The sequence below is a fragment of the Musa acuminata genome, chromosome BXJ2-4 (genome assembly GCF_036884655.1).
Source record: "Musa acuminata AAA Group cultivar baxijiao chromosome BXJ2-4, Cavendish_Baxijiao_AAA, whole genome shotgun sequence".
Taxonomy (NCBI): Eukaryota; Viridiplantae; Streptophyta; class Magnoliopsida; order Zingiberales; family Musaceae; genus Musa; species Musa acuminata.
In genome coordinates this window covers 38883572-38902303 of record NC_088341.1, presented here as the reverse complement: position 1 = coordinate 38902303, position 18732 = coordinate 38883572, and the positions used below count along the sequence as shown (strand labels likewise).

The window sequence follows — 18732 nt, the reverse complement described above, 5'->3', positions numbered from 1 at the left end:
CAACTCCCATGAAGCCTCAAATTTGTTGGAATGGATGATGAACTGACTCCAGTTCTAAAAGCTTGCATCTTTGCCAATCTTCTGTTCTAACATTTGTTCTTCTTTCTCTTATTATACTGTTCTTTTTTATCCTTTAGTTGCCCTAATTCTTCTTTTGAAAGCTTGCTTCTTTCTTCCTCATTGGCTTCGTTTCTAGCCTTCTTTTTCTTCCTCTCCACGTCGCTACCAGAGTCACCTACGTCTCCACAACGATTACCATCTCGATCCACCAAATCGGCGTCTTCCACGACCTCTCCATCGACTTGCTCATCTCTGCCCCTCCTCCTCCTCTTTTTCTTGTTCCGATCCTCGTCCCCCTCCTCCTCCATTAACGACTTCTCAAGCTCGGAGCGCTTGCTGGCGGCTCGGATCTCGTGACAGAAGCCGACGAGCTCGTCAAAGGCAGCGGAGGCGCAACGGACGTAGGCGGCGACATCCGGGCGGGCGGCATTCTCGTTCGCGGCGAAGCGGGAGAGAACGGCGGAGGCCTTCGCGAGAGAGATGTGCTTCGAGCGGACCACGGATCCCATCACCGCCCTCATCGCAAACTACATAAAGAGAGACAATGAGGAAGCAGAAGCGGAGAGCGGCCGCTTAACGCTCCTCCTAACTCCGGTCTTTAGGGTTTTGGACGCCATGTCGACTACGGGGTCTCTATCCTCTAACAGGGTTAATTACATATTAACACTTATGTTAGACATGTTTAGCATGTCAATTTCTAAACTTAAAAAAAATTACATTAAATTTTTTATAATTATAAAAATAAAATATTTAATTATAGTTATCCTAATGGAAGATATTGACGACACATGCATAAACGATAAAAATAATAGATAAAAATATAATTTTAATAATGGTGATGAATGATGACGCTATGGGTGACTATTATGATGATGGTTCATGACAACAACTTAGTAGTCGACTTTGTCAATGTTGATCCGAACAATGACGAAGAGAAGGAAGATGAGGTAGAGAGCTAAGGCATTTGCATCGGTATCGTTTTATCACTCTACATCTACGTAGAGGAGGAAGAGGAGATAGGTGAGGCCACCACCACGATGCTGTGCTCAAATCATCGGATGGTAGCTTCGTCCAATGGCACAACAAATTCGAGGAAGGGGGTGGTGGGTGATAAGGAGGTAGAGATTACGAGTGAGCTCGACGAAGAGGCACGTCTGCTTCAAGCTCTCGAGCTTTAGTTAGCATGTGAACGATGCGTACGCCCTAGCTGTTAGGATCGAGAGCACTAAGAGGGGGGGGGGGTGAATTAGTGCAGCGAAAATCTTTCAGCGATTAAAAACGAAAGCTGCGTTCGTTCGATAAAAACTATTTTGATGCAAAAGCCGATTCTAAGAATACTTATGATTAAGTGCAGTTTACGTCTAAACACAGTTTACGTCTAAACACAGTTTGCGTCTAAGCGCAGTTTACGCAGTTTGCGTCTAAATGCAGTTTGCGTCTAAATGCAGATTGCGTCTAAGCGCAGTTTGCGTCTAAGCGCAGTTTGCGTCTAAGATCAGATTGCGTCTAAGCGCAGTTTGCATCTAAGTGCAGTTTGCGTCTAAACGCAGTTTTACGTCTAAACGCAGTTTTACGTCTAAACGTAGTTTTACGTCTAAACGCAGTTTGCGTCTAAACACAGTTTTACGTCTAAACGTAGTTTTACGTTTAAAAGTAGTTTACGTCTAAAACACAGTTTTACGTCTAAACACAGTTTGCGTAGTTTACGTCTAAACGCAGTTTTAAAGGGATCTGAACTTAGAAACTTCGTTCGTAAAAGCGCAGAAGACAGTTTTGCAGAATCAAAACGTAAACGTAAACTGTAATGTATGAAAACACCGATTTACGTCTGAATGCAGATTCGGAAAAATCAGCACTTAGAAACTTGTTCGTAAAGGCGCAGAGAGCAGTAGCTATGTAGGAGGTTTGCAGTAATGATAAAGTGCTCAAAACAAACGCAAACCAGAGATTTAGAGTGGTTCGGTCAGTCTTGACCTACTCCACTTTTGGCTTCCTCCACCGAAGAGGTCACCGACGTCAACTAGAGGCCTTCCTTCAATAGGCGAAGGCCAACTGCCCTTTTATAGATTCACTCCTTTTGATGGGCTCAGGAGACAACCCTCACAGGACCTTTCTCTCCTCTCTTTACAACTCAAAACTTGAAGAACAGAAAGAGGAGAACTTTAGGACTTTACACAAATTTAAGCTCTTAGAATCACAGAAAAGATCAAGAATTCGGTGTAGGTCTATATCTTTTCAGTGCTGAATGGGTGGGGTATTTATAGGCCCCAACCCAATTCAAATTTGGAGCTCAAAATGATCAAATCCCGGAATTCCGGGATCAGGCGGTTGCACCTCCTGACTGGAGAGGTTGCACTGCTTGGCAGAGCTCGAAGACTGAGCCCAGGCGGTTGCACCTCTGTGTCAGGGGCGGTTGCACCTCCTGAGTCTGGCTCGGAGACTGAGCCCCAGGCGGTGCCACCTCTTGACTGAGGCGGTTGCACCTCTCTGCCAGAGCTCGAAGACCGAGCTCAAGCGGTGCCACTTCTCTGTCAGGGAGGTTGCACCGCCCAGTCTAGCTCGAAGACTGAGCTCAGGCGGTGCCACCTCCTGGCTGGGGCGGTTGCACCGCCCAGTCTCGCTGGGAGGCTTAGCCCAGGCGGTGCCACCTCCTGGCCTAGGCAGTTGCACCTCCTGGTGCAATCAAGGTCCGAATGGTTAGCTCCATTCGGCCCAATTTCAGTCTTTCAGGGGCCCAATTGCCCCAAGATTAAGCTAATGGGATCACCTCCCATTTTCCAACTTAATCAACGTGCTAACTACGATTAGATCTAAGACAATTTCTGCAGCTTTGCTTCGGTGCGTCAATCGCTTCTTCCGACGAGTTTCCGGCGAACTTCCGTCGATCATCCGATGAACCCTCGGTGATGCTCCTGCGGACTTCCGGCAAACTCCTGGACTTTGCGACGATCCACTTGGCGAGTTCCGACGAGCTTCGCTTGGCAAGCTTCTGGACTTCTCGATCTGTTCTCGCAGAACCTCCGACGACCGTCCGAACTTCCGTCGAACTCTCGAACTCCCAACGTGATCATGAACTTGACTCCGGCGCAACTCCTGCTGCTTGTCTAACTTTCATTGTAGTTAATCCTGCACACTTAAAACAAAACTTCGATTGAGACAATTAATCCTAAGCAATTAACCAAGTTGTCCGGCATGTCATTGGTCCCTCGACGCTTCGTCCGATTCTTCGGCGCATCATCCTCTCCTGCAGCCTATTGCCCAATCGGCCAGTTGACTCCGCAACTCCGATATCCTTGGCACAATACCCGCTCTTCTTGGCCCGATGCCCGAGTCCACGGCTCGAAGCCTTCTGTCGATACGTCGACCGATCCACCGACCCGACGTCCAATCTTCTGACATGTTCCTCCGGCACAACATGATTTTCCTGCTTTAATTGTCTCATCCTGATCGAAACATCCTGCGTCACTCAAAACGCAGATTAAATCATAAACATATATCAAGTAGTTTCATCATCAAAATACGAGATTCAACACTAGCCAGAGTGGCATGGTCGATAACCTACTTCCAGAGCAACTTCGCTCGTGATTGGAGGTGATCCAATCAGACGATGAGGACTGATCACCGTACAAAATGGAGGCTTGAAAAGTATAATCTGACGATGGGAGAGACAATAAAGTCTCATCCTCCTTCCCGCTCACTCACCTCCGATACTGTGATGATTGGGGAGAGTATTAGAAAGATGGCAATGACGGATACGATCGGTACTCTTTTGGCCTTCATTATGTGCGACGATCAATCCTTGTTGTTCGATTGGATCCCCTCCGATCGCGGGTGGAGTTGATGTCTCACCCGCTCTGCCTCCTCTTCATCCTCGTCGTTGATATTTGGATTAACATCGGTAAGGTCAACCACCACCACAACAGTCACCCACCGCACCACGTCTACAACCACCATTAAAATTACCTTATTACTTATCGTTTTCGTGTTATTTATGCACGTGATATCACATACAATATCTTTCATCGATAAAATTGACGACGGTAGAATAAATAAGATTAAATGTTTCATTTTTATAACTATACCAATTTTGATATAAATTTTTTAAGTCTATAAATCTAGATGCTAAAGTGATCTAACTATAAAGGATAATATGTAATTAATCCCTTAGTCCGTGCAATTATACCTCCATTATACCTCAAGATTCATGCAGAGGCGCATGAGCACATAATCTACAGCAGCCGTTGGATCAACAACGAATTCAAATTATACTATATGTAGAAGTCCGGAATCAAGCCGTTGGATCAACAACGAATTCAAATTATACTCTATGTAGAAGTCCCGAATCAATCACTACATGTATCGATAAATCCTGTATCAATTTGTTGGTCTGAATCAGACATCTGTGGAGCGAAATTGTATGGATCCAATATCCCAAATAGAGTCAACTCTATTTTTTTTTCCGCTGGAGTATATTCAAAGAGCATCGTATTGATTTATCAACCTAAAATGACAGATTCAAAGAGGACATTCATCATATTGAATCAATTGCTACAGCATTTTTTTGTAAGATGATCTATGTCATTCATGAGTAATATGCTAATTCACAAGCATGCAATAGCTTTCAGAAACTGATGCATTGAGGAAAACCTAGTTTTGGTTGCATCTCTCAAAGTTATTGAAAGGTCATACCTCCCTGTTGGCTCCTGGGATCAACTAGTCCACCAGAGCAATAGGCTGCAGCCCTTCAAATGGAAGGCATCACCCACAACATAGGCTTCAAGAATCACATAAGCACAGGATGTCCTATAAGAAGGTTGTAAGATCTATTAAACCTACTTAAGGCCCATAGGTCTTTCATGAGGAAGAATGATCGGACAATGCACAAATTGCAAAAAGGGAATGAACCTCATACCTTTCATGAGGGGAGAAAGATGTTCTATCATCGAAGACAAGCAATGACAACGGGAACTTGGCATTAATCAAATGTTTCCAGTGGTATAACTGACACAAGTGACTCTGATAACAAGCTTTTGCACAACAAAGAACAACAGAGTACATAATATCCCTTATAATGATTCCATAACCCTTAATAGGAGAAACACCACTATAATACATATAGGAGAGAGCAATGAGAACAGAGCCCGTGATCATATTTGGAAAACATTGGTCTGAAACCTTTCATCATACAACCTCCAATGCCCATATCTCTCTGTATGGAACATGGATCTTGGGATGTAGAAGTTGGGTCTTATGAGTGTCTTAAGATTCTTCAGATTGGTGGAAGCTTGCTCTATCCCTCTGCTCGTTAAATTAGCACACCCAAAGAGATCCAAGAATTCCAGATCTCCACAACCCTCTGACACTGAAATGAGACCACTAACAGATAGTTTGGAAAAGCGGAGTTCAACATGCTTCAGCTTTGGCATGAACCTGCCAATTGTCATAGCCTCCCTGTCTCCATCTTGAGGACAGGCTCTTAAATACTCATCTGGAACTATACCAGAATGCTGTGAAGGGTCAAGCCAGTTCAACAGGTTCCTTCTGAGAATTTTCAGATTAGCGCAGTTCTGCCCAATCATCTCAAGCGACTTGTAAGAAATTTCATAACAATTGCTTATGTCTAATTCACCAAGCAAGGGGCAGCAAGTTGCAATCTTGAACATTGATCTATCAGTGACACTCTGGCTACTCCTTATTGACAGGGTTTGCAAATTCAATGACCTAAAAATATAGTTGATTACAAAAAATTAATAGCAACTTTTGGTTCAAAAGAGAAAACAAAAACATTCTGGTTTCACTTAATGGCCAAAAAGACCTTTCGGCAGTATGTTATAAAAACTGGGGTGATACTTTAGTATATATGCACATAAGAAAGCAAGGAAGACATCCGAGATCAGTAAAACTAGAATAATTGCAGGTTATTTACCTTTGTTTAATCCATTTTTACATTTTAGCTACTTGTGTTTTGAAAATATCACTTTGGACACCTGAATGTACCTTCATTTTATTTTCACTCATGCCATTATCCTCTTCTATGAGTTCTCAGAAAATTGTCATTGTTGCAGACATGCATATATTGATCCTTTTTAGATGATGTAATGATATGAGTGAAAAACAAAGGTTAGTGTGAACTGGCCTAAGAAGTGGATAATCTGTAATTACCCCACAAATTTAAACAAAAAATGCACTTATTCAAAGCAATATAATAGATACAATTATGCCCATATTTATCAGTGAATTACAAGACAGTTCAGCAAGTCATTGTTCCTTCTGAACACAATTGGCCCATGCATGCATCATAAGAGAGAGACACTTCATGTTTTTCATCCACAGTTTTGACATAGTGACAGGTTAAACTTGCAAAGATCATTCATGCATAGGGCTGCAAGCCTGCAACTCAGGCGGGCTAACAAACTGAATCCACAAAGCCTAAAAGGCAGGTCAACACAAACTACCCTTCTTCTATTTTCTTTCTCAACCTATTTTCTCATTGTTCTGACACTCTTTCTCATATCTATCTGCATTGTGCTACTTATTTTTGCTGTTCCATAATGATCACAACTTATGCACCACTCCTCTCTTAAGGTAACATATTTACCATTGGTTTAGTCTAAACAAGCCCTGTGCTGATCAAATCTCCGCTTTAGACAAACATCAAGTACTTTGATAACAGGTGTTTGCTCCCACACAAGATTCCATGTTTGTATTGCAGCGAGGAGAAAATAATCATTGTGGAATCAATATGAAGCTCAGAGGACTCGATATACAGTGCCCAACTGGGACCTAATGGATTTCTGAAATGGAAATAAGTTACTTGAATGAAACCCACGAATGGTCCGAGTGGTTAAGACATAAAAGTTGGTTGGATGATCCATAATTGTTGACATGATAATATGGGAAATGGGGACCATGATATGAAGGATATAGATTGAAACAAAGAAGTCGTAGAAGTTTATAGATGAATGAAGAAGACCAAGGATTGAGGTAGAGGATTAAAGAGGGAAAAGTGGAGTTGATGGATCCAAGTAGGAGAAGCATGAAGGATGATGAACAAATTCAAGTAAACATACTTGTAGATGGTAACTTATTTCTCATCCTAAACAAAAGAACTCTTATCCTACCGTCACCAAATCACTAATTATATATAAACAAAAACACCAATATTATGCAAAATGGATCAAAGAATTATATTTGCATCAATTAGCACAAAATTCTAATCTTAGAACATAATAGAACCGTAACGAGAAAAAATACATGGGATCGAAGCATATTACCTCTCGGCAGCGAAGCAGAGGGCCTCATCAGAACAGTGACGAACTCGGATTTCTCGGAGCGACCCCTCCGCCCACACCGCGGCGGATCGGAGCATGGCGTCGACGCGCCGCTGGAACGCCGGGGTCCACCACTCGGCGGCATCGGCGCGGCTGGATCCGGCGGATTCGAACGCGGGCTCGAGGTCCACGGCAGCGAAGAGGGCCGGGTCCCGCGCCGCGGCGAGCCACGAGCGGCACACAAGCATCGCCCCCTTCCACCGGTCCTCCAGGGTCAGCCTGCGGAGCACGTTAGCCAGGCACACCGGGGTCAGCTCCGACCAATCGCGGTTCGCCTCCGCCTCCCTCGCCCCTTCCTCGATGACCTCCGCCATGGGGCTTGCATCACTGGATCGGATTTGGAGAACACCGAAGTATATGAGGTTAAGAGGAACGGGTCGGGTGATCGACGCGATAAGTGTACCGGCGACATTGTCATCAAATCCAGTGTAGTTAGGCCCGGCCCAGAAACCATCAAAATCTCCCTAAAAGGCCCGACCCGATCCGTATTCTCAAATCTAATGGATTCGGATCCATGCGAGTGCGGATCCGTAGCATCGGCCCTTTTATGGGGTCGAATCCCTAACTCCATGTCGATGATAATAATTCCTTCCTCCAATCCACGGTATAGTCGCCACTCTATCCTCCAAGCCCGCATCGTTCTTCGGTTGGTGCTTTCTTCTCGCCTCCTCTCCAGGGAGAAGCGCGGGAGTCAGGGTTGTCTCTCTCCGATGCCGTCTACGAGCGCTGTCAGTGGCCATTTCTCGGACGTACTGAGACCAGCTTCGTGGAGACCCTCCGCCTTTCCCTCCTCCCTCTTACGTGAGTGTGGGTTTATGATCCAAGACGCTCTCTCGTCCTCTTAATTGTTCATATTCATCTTGTAAATTTGATCTTGCATTTGGTTTTTCTTCCAATTCTGTGGCCGTTGCGCGGATAGCTTTGCCTTTGAACCAAAGATATCCTTCGGGTATCTAGAATTTATTCCCCTAATTAGACTCTTGGACTGTCTTGTGATCAGGACATATTGAAGTATGGATTAGCTTCTCCTTGACATATAATTTGGACCCTATACACTCTCTGCAATTACCTTGCCTTGAATCAGGAATAAACTTGGGTGTTTGGTGTAAAGTTCCTTGGCATATATTCTTTGATATAATTCTGTGAGTTCTTGATGTAGGATTAAAATTTAAATTTATCAACAGGTTCCACATTTCATCTTTTATATATATATATGTGTGTGTGTGTGTGTGTGTGTATACATACATACATACATATATATGTATGTATGTATATATATATATATATGTGTATATATATATATATATATATATATATATATATTTATGGGTATATAATAATAATAATAATGATAATAATAATAATAAATTTTGACAGTTCTGGTTGGGAGAAAAAGCATTAGATACTTGGATGCCTATTCTAGTATTTTCAATGCACACTGAGGGGTTACTGTTGTGCCTGCATGAAAGGCTGGATTAGACATTCATCAAAGTACTTTTGTAAAGTGTAGTCTAGTTGGCAGCTTTTCCTAGATTTAGGAAGCTGTAGCTTTATTTAGTAGTATATTTGTTTTATGCTTGATAAACCGCCTATGGTAGGTCAAACCAATTATGCAATAAGTTTCACATACTTGTGGATATATCTGCTACTTCTGAAGAAACATGCATAAATACTAGTAGCCACAAATGCTTTTGGTTGACCTGTTCCTTTCAGTGCAAGGGAGTTCACATATTGTGACGATCCAATTCAATTGGAATGATCCATTAATTTGATGAGTCTAGAACAGCATGACCTAAAATGCGGAAGTCTAGCTTAATATGCTAGTAGGCCCATCTAGCCTTATGTCCTGACACAACCTTCCTCTCACTTCATGCGTGGGACTAATAGGGTTATAACTTATATGATAATAGCAAATTTGTGAGACAAGTTTATTCAAGTAAAACTGACAAATATAACCTTGGATACATTCGATCCCTTAGAAGTATGTCTCAATTTGCAGTGTCATCTTCAAAGCACATCATGTTTACTGGAGTTGCTGACAACTTTTCATATTGTTGTTTCTTAGCAATTCACACGAACAACATGCTCTTTGTTCTTGTCCTCCACTTTTTAACTCTGTTATGTACTTCATGTGAATTTTCTTCTTCAGGTCATAAATTTAACACAAATTGTGTGCCATGTTTATATTGGCCCTCTAGCACCAGAGAACATAAAATGAAGTCTCTCCGTGTATATGGTTTATTTGGAGGAAAGAAAGACAAGGGTGAGAACACTAACGATGCATCATCAAAGGTAGGTGTGCTATTTCTCTGCCTGCTCATGTTTATCCTATATGTAGTTAGAGTATTGGGGTTGGTTAGGGAAAATACAACTAAAATTGTATATCACTGAGAAATTTGTTGGTTGTACAATGGTATAAAAAATGATCACAAGAGACTGTAAAAAAATTTGTTGGTTGTACATCTACATCAAAAGAACGATGATTTGGAAGATTCTCCAAGAGACTGTCATTTTCCTTTTTCTTTATTGGATATCCTAGTTCCAATGTATAAAATGCAAAGGTTCACTGCCCTTCTCATGTTGAATTTTCATTATAGGCAGGAATTCTGGGGAATATGCAAAATCTATACGAGACTGTGAAAAAAGCCCAAATGGTGGTTCAAGTTGAAGCTGTTCGTGTTAAAAAGGAACTTGAAGCGTATGAGCTGGCTGCTATTTTTAAAGAGTTTTTTTAGTGTTTTTATATATTTTCACAGTCGGCCTTAATCTTTTTCCTTTTGCAGAGCGGAGTTTGATGGTTATTGTGAAGGTGAATTAATCAAGGTACATATGTTGGTCGCCATCTCCTTGAATCTTACAAGTTAACTAGTGTATTTGATGGCATTATGTTGATTTTCCTGTTTATGGGTTGGATATATATATATACACACACACTTCACTTAGATGAAGTAATGTTTATCTTTATATAGATTTTATTTATTTATTATGCAACAGGGAGCCTTATGTGGCGATTATATATATATATATACACACACACACACACACACATCACTTAGATGAAGTAATGTTTATCTTTATATAGATTTTCTTTATCTTTTATGCAAAAGGGAGCCTTATGTGGTGATTTGTTGAAAAGAACTGGGATGGTATTGTTATTTTTCTTGTAGGGTAATAATGGCAAGATAAAGGGGAGTATAGAGATGGAAACAGAAGTGACCTATTGTTGGGGGTTGCATTTAATCACTCAGTCCCTTCAAAATTTTCAGGCAAAAGCAAAAGTCTGGAATCTTATTTCACTAGGAAGATGTAAACAAGTACACACAGTAAAAAAAAAGAAAAAGAAAAGAAAAGAAATCTAAAGAAAATACTGAACAATTAAATAAAAGATATGCACATGGAAAAGACTGGTTCTGGGGAGCTATTTAGTCCATTTTTTCTATGCCAATGCATATCTTCTTGGATCAAAATCATAGATTAATATGACATCACCAATTGAGTTTTAGGTACGTGTGACAGAGCACTAAATCACATTAATGTGAAAGCTTTGAAATGTAATACAGTTGCAAATTGCTCTGTATTTTCAGCTTTAGTTTTTTGTTTTGATGTACTTCACTATTATATTCCATGCAGCTGAAAACAATGGATGCAGTTACATATTGTTTTCAGCAGAATGTTCAAATTAGTTTCATTTGATACTTCTGCCAGGTAACACTTTCTGGAAACCAGCAACCTATACGTACCGAAATCACTGAGGCTGCAATGGAGTTGGGACCTGAAGTAAGTTGTACTGTTTCACCAATAACATGTTCTATATTCAACTGCTACCACTAGTTGAATGTTATTGTGTTGGTGTCTCTGGTCTATAGAATAGTTAACCTCGATGCTAGTAAGATTTTGTTACTCGAAGAAATTTGAATCTGAATTTTCGGTCTGGATTTCCAGCAGTACAATCTGTTACTTGTTGTTACTTGATCGCAAAGCATATCATGATCCTAATGTAGGGGTATGCATGGCTTGTACCTCATGGTGTACCAGGCTCAGGGTTATGCCATGCTTCTTATCTGGTGTATGTCCATTGCACAGTTGTACACGATCATGGGTGTGAGAATCTTGACAAAAGACCATGAGAACTTTATAATGTGACCTGGACCTTACCCGTTTAAGATGATCTGTTGGGTCCACCCGTTTACCTACAAGTACATGTTCCCTTTGATACTATGGTTATATCCAATCCTAATTAACCCAACCATGTTCTTTTCTTTAAAAGTAAAACGTACTTTGACCCACCAACGTGACCTAACTTGTTAATATTATGGTTGGTTTTGCCTAAAGTAACTTGATCCACCTGTGGGTCGATTAGTGTTTTAAGTCAGCCCAATGTAACCACATCTCAACCTGATCCAACCCACTGGTAACCGTAGGTCTTAACACATGTCTGTGCTTAGTTGGGAGAACTCACCTGCACAGTATGTGGTGATCAACATGTTCAGTTTGTTCTCCGGCATGTGCTTTTGTCAGAAAATGAGGAAGGTTCCTAGATTGAATTTTGGGGTGGTGTAGTGTAGAGGTTCAGATATATACACAACACAACTATGAGAAATAGCTTTTTACTTATTGGCATATATGTGTCAATTGCATATGATTTCTTAATTCTTATATTTGTTGCAATTTACGCAAGTCCTGTTCTTACGTCTTGACCCTATTGCTGTCTGATCCACGTTTATATCAAGTTGCAAAGACTTTGTGCAATGTGCATGTTCAACAACCTTATGAAGATGCTTTACTTTTATCATTTAGACACTTTGGCAGCCAGGCTACTTCTTTAATCACTTTCAATGATAGATTGACATCAGCATTAATCACTTGCTTTTGTTTTACTATTAAGAATCTTGTATGGATTTGGATGTAACAAATTGGTAATTGCTCTGTGCAAATGCATCAAATAATGCAAGTCGCTCAGCTAGCATGCATCTGTCCATATTTCCTAATAAACTTTATCATCTCCATCCAAAGCAGAATTTTCATCAGTATAATTTTGTTGAGTGCATCACTAGTTTATTGAACCAAGACCGCTATCCTGTGTTGTCTATTTGCAGAAGCTCTCTCTATTGATAAACGAAGCATACAAGGATGCACACGAGAAAAGCGTTCAGGTTATATCTATTTCTTACCATATTGGGATCCATCATTGAATTTTTATTTTTTGTATCAGCTATATATAAAGTTATATAATTCTTCAGGCTATGAAAGAGAGAATGAACAACCTTGCACAGAGTTTGGGGATGCCACCAGATCTTAGCGGACTGAAGCAATGAAAAGGCTTCGAGTTGGCCCACTATTTAAGCTATATGTGATCTGTGGACCTTTTGGAAGATCATTCAGCAACGCTATATAGATATGTTCGTGCTCAATACGGAATCGATGAAATAAAGTTGAGAAAAGGATGGTTTGTTTTCTATGTCAGATGCATCGCACTTTCGACCTTTTACACAGCTAAGCATGAAACGTAACAGAGTTGAGCGTTGTTTTTTTTGTTCACATTTAAATTACTCGACAATGCAACAGGAGCATATACTTTGGAATCAGATCGGTACCTTCAAATATTTAGCTTGACTGAGTGGACAAAGTTAACAGTTCATTTGCTGCCTCCTTGTCATGATGAATAAAGAATTGCTTCTGTTTTTCAGGAAATATTGACTCATTGCTCCTTTTATTTTCTTCTGAACTAAATAATTAGTTCTTAATTATTAATGTCTTATGGATCCGAATAAAAATAATATATATAAAAAGCTTAAGTTGTTGATTGTTGAGATAAGAATGTTGAGGTAGCTACGTAAAGTTATTAGGAAAGATAAAAATAGATATGATTTTATTATGAATAATTAAATATTTTAATAAGAGAAAATAAAAAAAAAATATTTAAGATGATATGGATAAGTATTTATTTAACGAGATAAAATGATTATTATAAAAATTTTAGACTTTTATAAAAATTACAAATAAAGATTCAAACACTCCTAATTTAACTAAATATATAATTCATAAATCTCAGGTTACTTTTTTTAACACCCAGAGGGGCAAATATATTGATTAAAAATGCCACTTTCCTGATAAAAAAACAGCACATTGTACCAATTTCGAGTACTTGGAAAATTAATTTGTGTACCGAAAGTTTTATGTTTATTTTTGTCAGCATCCATCCATCCTGAATCAGGTACGGATTCATACCGCCAATGCAGAGTTTGATCCACAACCCCTACCCTACCTAAGATTTGATTACGCATGGATGCAGTCTGATGACGAAGTAAAAAAGAGGCAGTAACGATGATATGTCACCCGTGTGAACAGGTTACTTGATAGTTGGCTGACCGGAAGAAAGCCGCTCACTCCGTGCTTCATTAGCCTTCTCCATATAATCTTGATGGGACTGATGCCTTGTCCCTGCGGTACAGACCACACAGGAACAGGAAGATGGATGGGTGTTTGTTAGATCACGAGGCATCCTAACAAAGAAAGATATAACAGCAGCAATAAAACAAGGAAAACGCAAAATGAACCATTTGACTCAGAGAATAGATACTTCGCAGGCGTGTTGTTTACTGTCCACAGTTGTAAGACATGAACACGCCATCAAATCTACTCACTTGAGTGGGAAGTTTGCTACAGAGTACAAACTGCATCTCAAAATTGAAAAGGGCATCAGACACCGTGTAGAAACTCGTTATCTACGGAACACCTAAACATGCTCGGGACTGGACTTTCTTAAAACCTATAAATCTAGTTACAGAACAGATTTCCTCTCTCAAAGACATTAATATCAAGCAACTACAGAGGGAAAAAAAAAAAAAAAGGGCAATAGCCAGCTGCAAAAATTCTAAAAATTTCTCATCCATCCATCTGTTTGTATCTGCAGTTCTTCTCCTAGCAAACTAAATCATGTTTCCTAAACTCAATCCTACTCCCACTTAGCTTAAAACACTTTAGGCTCTAACATTTATTTTGCAACTCAAATTTAAATTAAATACTGATTAAATTCTCACTGATCAAAGTAATATGAGCAAACAACAAAATAACATGAAAATATATGACATCCTGATTCAATCGCATGCTAGATGTGTGAGGATGGATATGATTGTATATAAGACTAGATGTGATGGTTATTAACTTTGGGGTAAGTATGGCTATGTGATTTCCCATTGATGGAGCTGAAGATATGACACGGTGTGGAGCTATTATTGTACCGAACCTTACATGACCTTACCATACATAATTTTAGGCTAGGAGTTGGAACTTTCGACTTTTGACGGGGAGTTAAGCTTTCGAGAGAGGAAAATTGTAACAACCTGATTTGGTTTTCCATTATAGGTAGGGGATGGAAGCGATTCTATATAGGACTAAATGAGGTTACCTTAATTGACTTAGGTTTATGCATTTTGGACCATTTGGTTCTAGACCTTCCAAGTTAGTGGGTCAGGTTTTTCTATCGAATTAGGACATGACAAAATACATCTTGTATATAGCCAGTAATTTTGATTTAAAAAATTCAATCCTTGTTCATACATGATATCTTCTAGAAGCCAACCAAATAATTATGTTGAAAGACTAACTATACTCTATGGCCTTTGCTATTAGCACACTACATAATAAGTATCATGTCATATGTTGATACTCTCTCTATGACTTCGACTAGAACACTTATATTGGACCATTCTAATGGATCCCTTCTTTTATATGGTAAGCCCCTTAAAAAGTTGTAAATTAATTTCTTTTCTTCTCAATCTCTTCCTGTTGCATCCAACTTGTTTCTTTTGATTCTTTCTTCTATAGAAATGAGTATAACATCTACCTTCGAGACATGAAAAATCAAAGCCCCACGATTAATATTGACAACTGAAGTGAGATAACTCTTCTTACATCCTTTCATAGGCTACTATCAACATACACAGACATAGTCCAAATTAAAAATCTAAAATATGAGCTTTTTCTGCTAGCATGATAGTAAATTCATGAACTGCCTTCATCCAATTTCAACAGGTAACCCTTTCAGATGCTGCTGCAAGGGGGTGCACACACTGGGTCAACAGTCACAATATGATGGGTGACAACTAAGAAGCAAAATCATGAAAGATCTTCATAGTTCATCCTGTAATGTATTGAATGTACTTTATAAAGGTGGGCAATCTCATATCAGACTTGGTGGATTCTCTTCCAATACCTTATCATCCACCAATACTTTTGTTCTACAATATCAAACCCATTAAGGATCTTAAATCCATACTTGAATAGTGAAACACCTATAGAAGTGATCCGATAGGAGTGAGCAGCTAATTTGGATAAACAAGAATTCCAAAGATTATTAGCTCCAACATTATCAACAAAATTCTCGTCTGATCTCACTACCAAAAAGCGATCCAATAGTAGTTATCAGCTAATTTAGACAAACAAGAATTGCAAAGTTTATTAGATCCAACACAATCAACAATCCCAATCATGTATAAACTTATCCGATCTTACTATAAACTTCATTCAAACAATCCCAATCATGTATGTATTAGATCCACAATCAACAAAATTCTTGTCATCTTACTATAAACATACTCAAACAATCCCAATCATGTATGTATACCAACAATAATATTCCCATTCTAAAAAAATAAAAAGCAAAAACCATGGCACAAGGGTGACACTGACAACATCTACTATTCTATAACTACTATTAGGTTTAGAGAATCCGTCAACACCTCTGACACAAGAGCTTCAAGGTGGAAGATCTTAACCCCCATTGTTTACCTCACGGCCCTGTAGATTACCAAATTACGAACAAAGAAATCTAAAAGATCTCTGCTAATGCTGGTGATAAAGCAACAGTTGCTTCACCATCAATTCAACAGCAAGCAATCCGTTTGATCTCGAATCACACTCGCCAAAGAGATGATAATGTAATCGATCAATGCATGACTGGGCATATGATGCAGTAATTGAAGTTCGCATTGAATCTAAATGTGAAGGGCACGAACAGATCGATATACGTATCTTGAAAGGCGAGACAGTATAGCAATCGTAATCTAAATATAACAAAACCTAAATCCATGACATCTTCGATCGGAGATTGCCGCTAGGATTGTTTAGAGAGAAAATTTTCCTGTTCTTAGGCAGGTGATAGTAGCTAGGATTTCCTTCGTTCATGGTCGAGAGAGAGAGAGAGAGAGAGAGAGAGAGAAAGGGAGGGAGGTATTGGAACTGAAGTGATGTACCTCGATTCATGAGGAACCAAGGGACGGCGAAGACAGCCGAGATGACGGCGATGCCAGCGAAGACGTGCTTCTTGTCGCCGCTATATAAGTAGTGCTCCAACCGAGCCTTAAAACCCCCTCCTCCTCCGCCACTACCGCCAGTGGTTTCAGCGGCGCCGCCCCCCATTGCGCTCTCGCTCCCTCCTGCTGCTCCGCTCTCGCCGTCGTAGACCAAGAAAGCAGCCGCACTCGGAAACCCTCCCTCCCGCTGAGTCGCTTCCTTGTCGATCCCAACCGAGCCACATTTGGATGAGTCCACTCGCAGCTTTCCGGATTCGGATTTCAACGATTCAACCCGAATAGAGTCGGATCCGGATTCACCTTCTGGACCCGATACCGAACGTTGAACCCCAACATCGGATTCCCAAATCCCCAAGAAAGCTACTCGACCGTTGCTCGCCTGCTGCAACAAAAATGCACGCCTGTCTCTGAGCCTTCTCCAACGGCTACTGCCTCGTCCTCTTCCTCTCCCTCGCTTTAAGTAGAGCTCGAGTGTCCTCAGTCAGCACGTCAACCAATCTTTTTCTTTGCTCCCGAGAACCTCTTCTCTCTACTGCTCTCGATGGCGTCTTCGAGATCTTCATCGCTCGTCTGCATCGCCCTTCTTTTCGTGAGCATTACCAGCTCCGAAGCAAGAGACTTCTTGGTCGGAGGCAATGTCAACGCGTGGAGAGTCCCACCCACCACCACCGATTCCCTCAACCAATGGGCCGAGAAGAACCGGTTCCAAGTAGGCGACTCCCTCGGTAATCTTCTCTCATCCTTGCGTCCTTATGAACTCTGGTGAAGAGAAGCGAAGAACTAACGCTCAGGGGACCTCCGGCCGATGTTCCCTTCCTGCGCAGTTTGGAGGTACGACGCCGGAAAGGACTCTGTGCTGCAGGTGACCAGGGAGGCGTACCTGAGCTGCAAAAAGACGAGCCCGATAGCGGAGCACAAGAACGGGGCGACCGTGGTGGAGCTGCATCGGTCGGGGGCGTACTACTTCATCAGTGGGGCGGAAGGGGCGTGCGAGGAGGGGGAGAAGCTAATCGTGGTCGTGATGTCGGAGCGGCACTCGCTTCGCGGCCTCGCTCCGGCTCCCTCCCCCGCAGAGTACTCCGAAGGCCCAGCGATCGCACCAACCAGCGGCGCTTCGAGGATGGAGAAGGTCCTGAAGAGTAGCGTTGCAGGCGCTCTGCTGGTTCTGGGGATTGTACTGTGACAGAGAGTGACTGCGTTAGTTAGTCCTTGGTGATGCGCATCATGAGTCTTGATGTATGGTTCTTACATTCTTTTATTCGACATATATAGTTTATTATTTGTGAGCTATACGTCATGAATTGAGATTATATTACACGTCGTCTGCAATCTTTCTTGAACCGTAAGCCATCACCACCTTCCTCGCCTCGGCTCACGTCCGATGGCCGCGCGTCCACGGGGAACGGGTCAAACGGCGACGTGTCACATGCAGCATGCACTCGCGCTTGCTGCAGGACGAGCTATAACAAAATCTGAGAAGCGGAGGAAGCACAGACGAGAGACGAGCGAGCGAGCGAGCAGATGAGCAGCGTGAAAGAATCGATGAGCAGCAGCGGGGAGAGGATAGGGAAGGGGCCCCGCCGCCGGCTGCGGCGACGCCGGTGGGATCCACCGAGGTGCTGCAACAGCGGCGGAAGTTGCCGCACAGGCCCACCACCATGGCCGTCGGCGGTTTCCTGATCGTCGCCGCCATCGGCTACTTCGCGCTCTACTCCAAGTCGAAGCCCGGCACCACGCCCGCCGACGTCACCCGCGCTACCATGACCGGCAGCAACTGGGCACCCAAGTCCAAGTAGATCGACGGCTCTCATGCCCGTGAGTGGAATCGTCCTTGTGTTCCAAAGCTCTGCAAACCTTTCTTCTTTCTCATCTATAGGTTTGAATAAGTCGTCAAGCTTTTTGTCACCCTGTATGATGAATTAGTCTGGTCTTTTTCCCCCTAATAATTGCGACGACCATTCCCTCAGCAAACTCTGTGATCAAACAAGATGGACATCCCCAAGCAATGCAAATTCATTAAGAACAGA

At 41.6% G+C, this 18732-nt stretch overlaps 4 protein-coding genes across 6 annotated transcripts; 2 read left to right on the top strand and 2 right to left on the bottom strand.

The window, feature by feature from the left end:
- Nucleotides 1-86: 86 nt before the first annotated feature.
- Nucleotides 87-581, bottom strand: LOC135608793 (stress response protein nst1-like). The gene has a single exon (XM_065101835.1). It carries the CDS (start codon nucleotides 579-581, stop codon nucleotides 87-89), a length of 495 nt encoding a protein of 164 aa, XP_064957907.1.
- Nucleotides 582-5016: 4435 nt separating this feature from the next.
- LOC135584683 (F-box protein SKIP1-like) lies at nucleotides 5017-7753 on the bottom strand. Of its 2 annotated transcripts, none has more exons than XM_065105709.1 (2): nucleotides 7335-7753; nucleotides 5017-5781 (listed from the first exon to the last, which is right to left on the bottom strand). In XM_065105709.1, the coding sequence occupies exons 1-2, from the start codon at nucleotides 7703-7705 to the stop codon at nucleotides 5208-5210; spliced, it is 945 nt and encodes a 314-aa protein (XP_064961781.1). In that variant the 5' UTR covers nucleotides 7706-7753; the 3' UTR covers nucleotides 5017-5207. The 2 variants fall into 2 exon arrangements, with proteins under 2 accessions (XP_064961781.1, XP_064961782.1); XM_065105710.1 differs by having other exon boundaries at nucleotides 5017-5598.
- A 217-nt stretch (nucleotides 7754-7970) lies between these two features.
- LOC135585920 (nucleoid-associated protein At4g30620, chloroplastic-like) lies at nucleotides 7971-13082 on the top strand. 2 transcript variants are annotated; one of them, XM_065105707.1, is made up of 7 exons: nucleotides 7971-8198; nucleotides 9541-9683; nucleotides 9989-10089; nucleotides 10175-10214; nucleotides 11097-11168; nucleotides 12488-12544; nucleotides 12632-12849. In XM_065105707.1, exons 1-7 carry the CDS (start codon nucleotides 8102-8104, stop codon nucleotides 12704-12706), a joined length of 585 nt encoding a protein of 194 aa, XP_064961779.1. In that variant the 5' UTR covers nucleotides 7971-8101; the 3' UTR covers nucleotides 12707-12849. The 2 variants fall into 2 exon arrangements, with proteins under 2 accessions (XP_064961779.1, XP_064961780.1); XM_065105708.1 differs by having other exon boundaries at nucleotides 7973-8192; nucleotides 12632-13082.
- A 4066-nt stretch (nucleotides 13083-17148) lies between these two features.
- On the top strand, nucleotides 17149-17993 carry LOC103983185 (early nodulin-like protein 14). Its single transcript, XM_009400377.3, has 2 exons — nucleotides 17149-17430; nucleotides 17530-17993. The coding sequence occupies exons 1-2, from the start codon at nucleotides 17247-17249 to the stop codon at nucleotides 17886-17888; spliced, it is 543 nt and encodes a 180-aa protein (XP_009398652.2). The 5' UTR covers nucleotides 17149-17246; the 3' UTR covers nucleotides 17889-17993.
- Nucleotides 17994-18732: the final 739 nt, after the last annotated feature.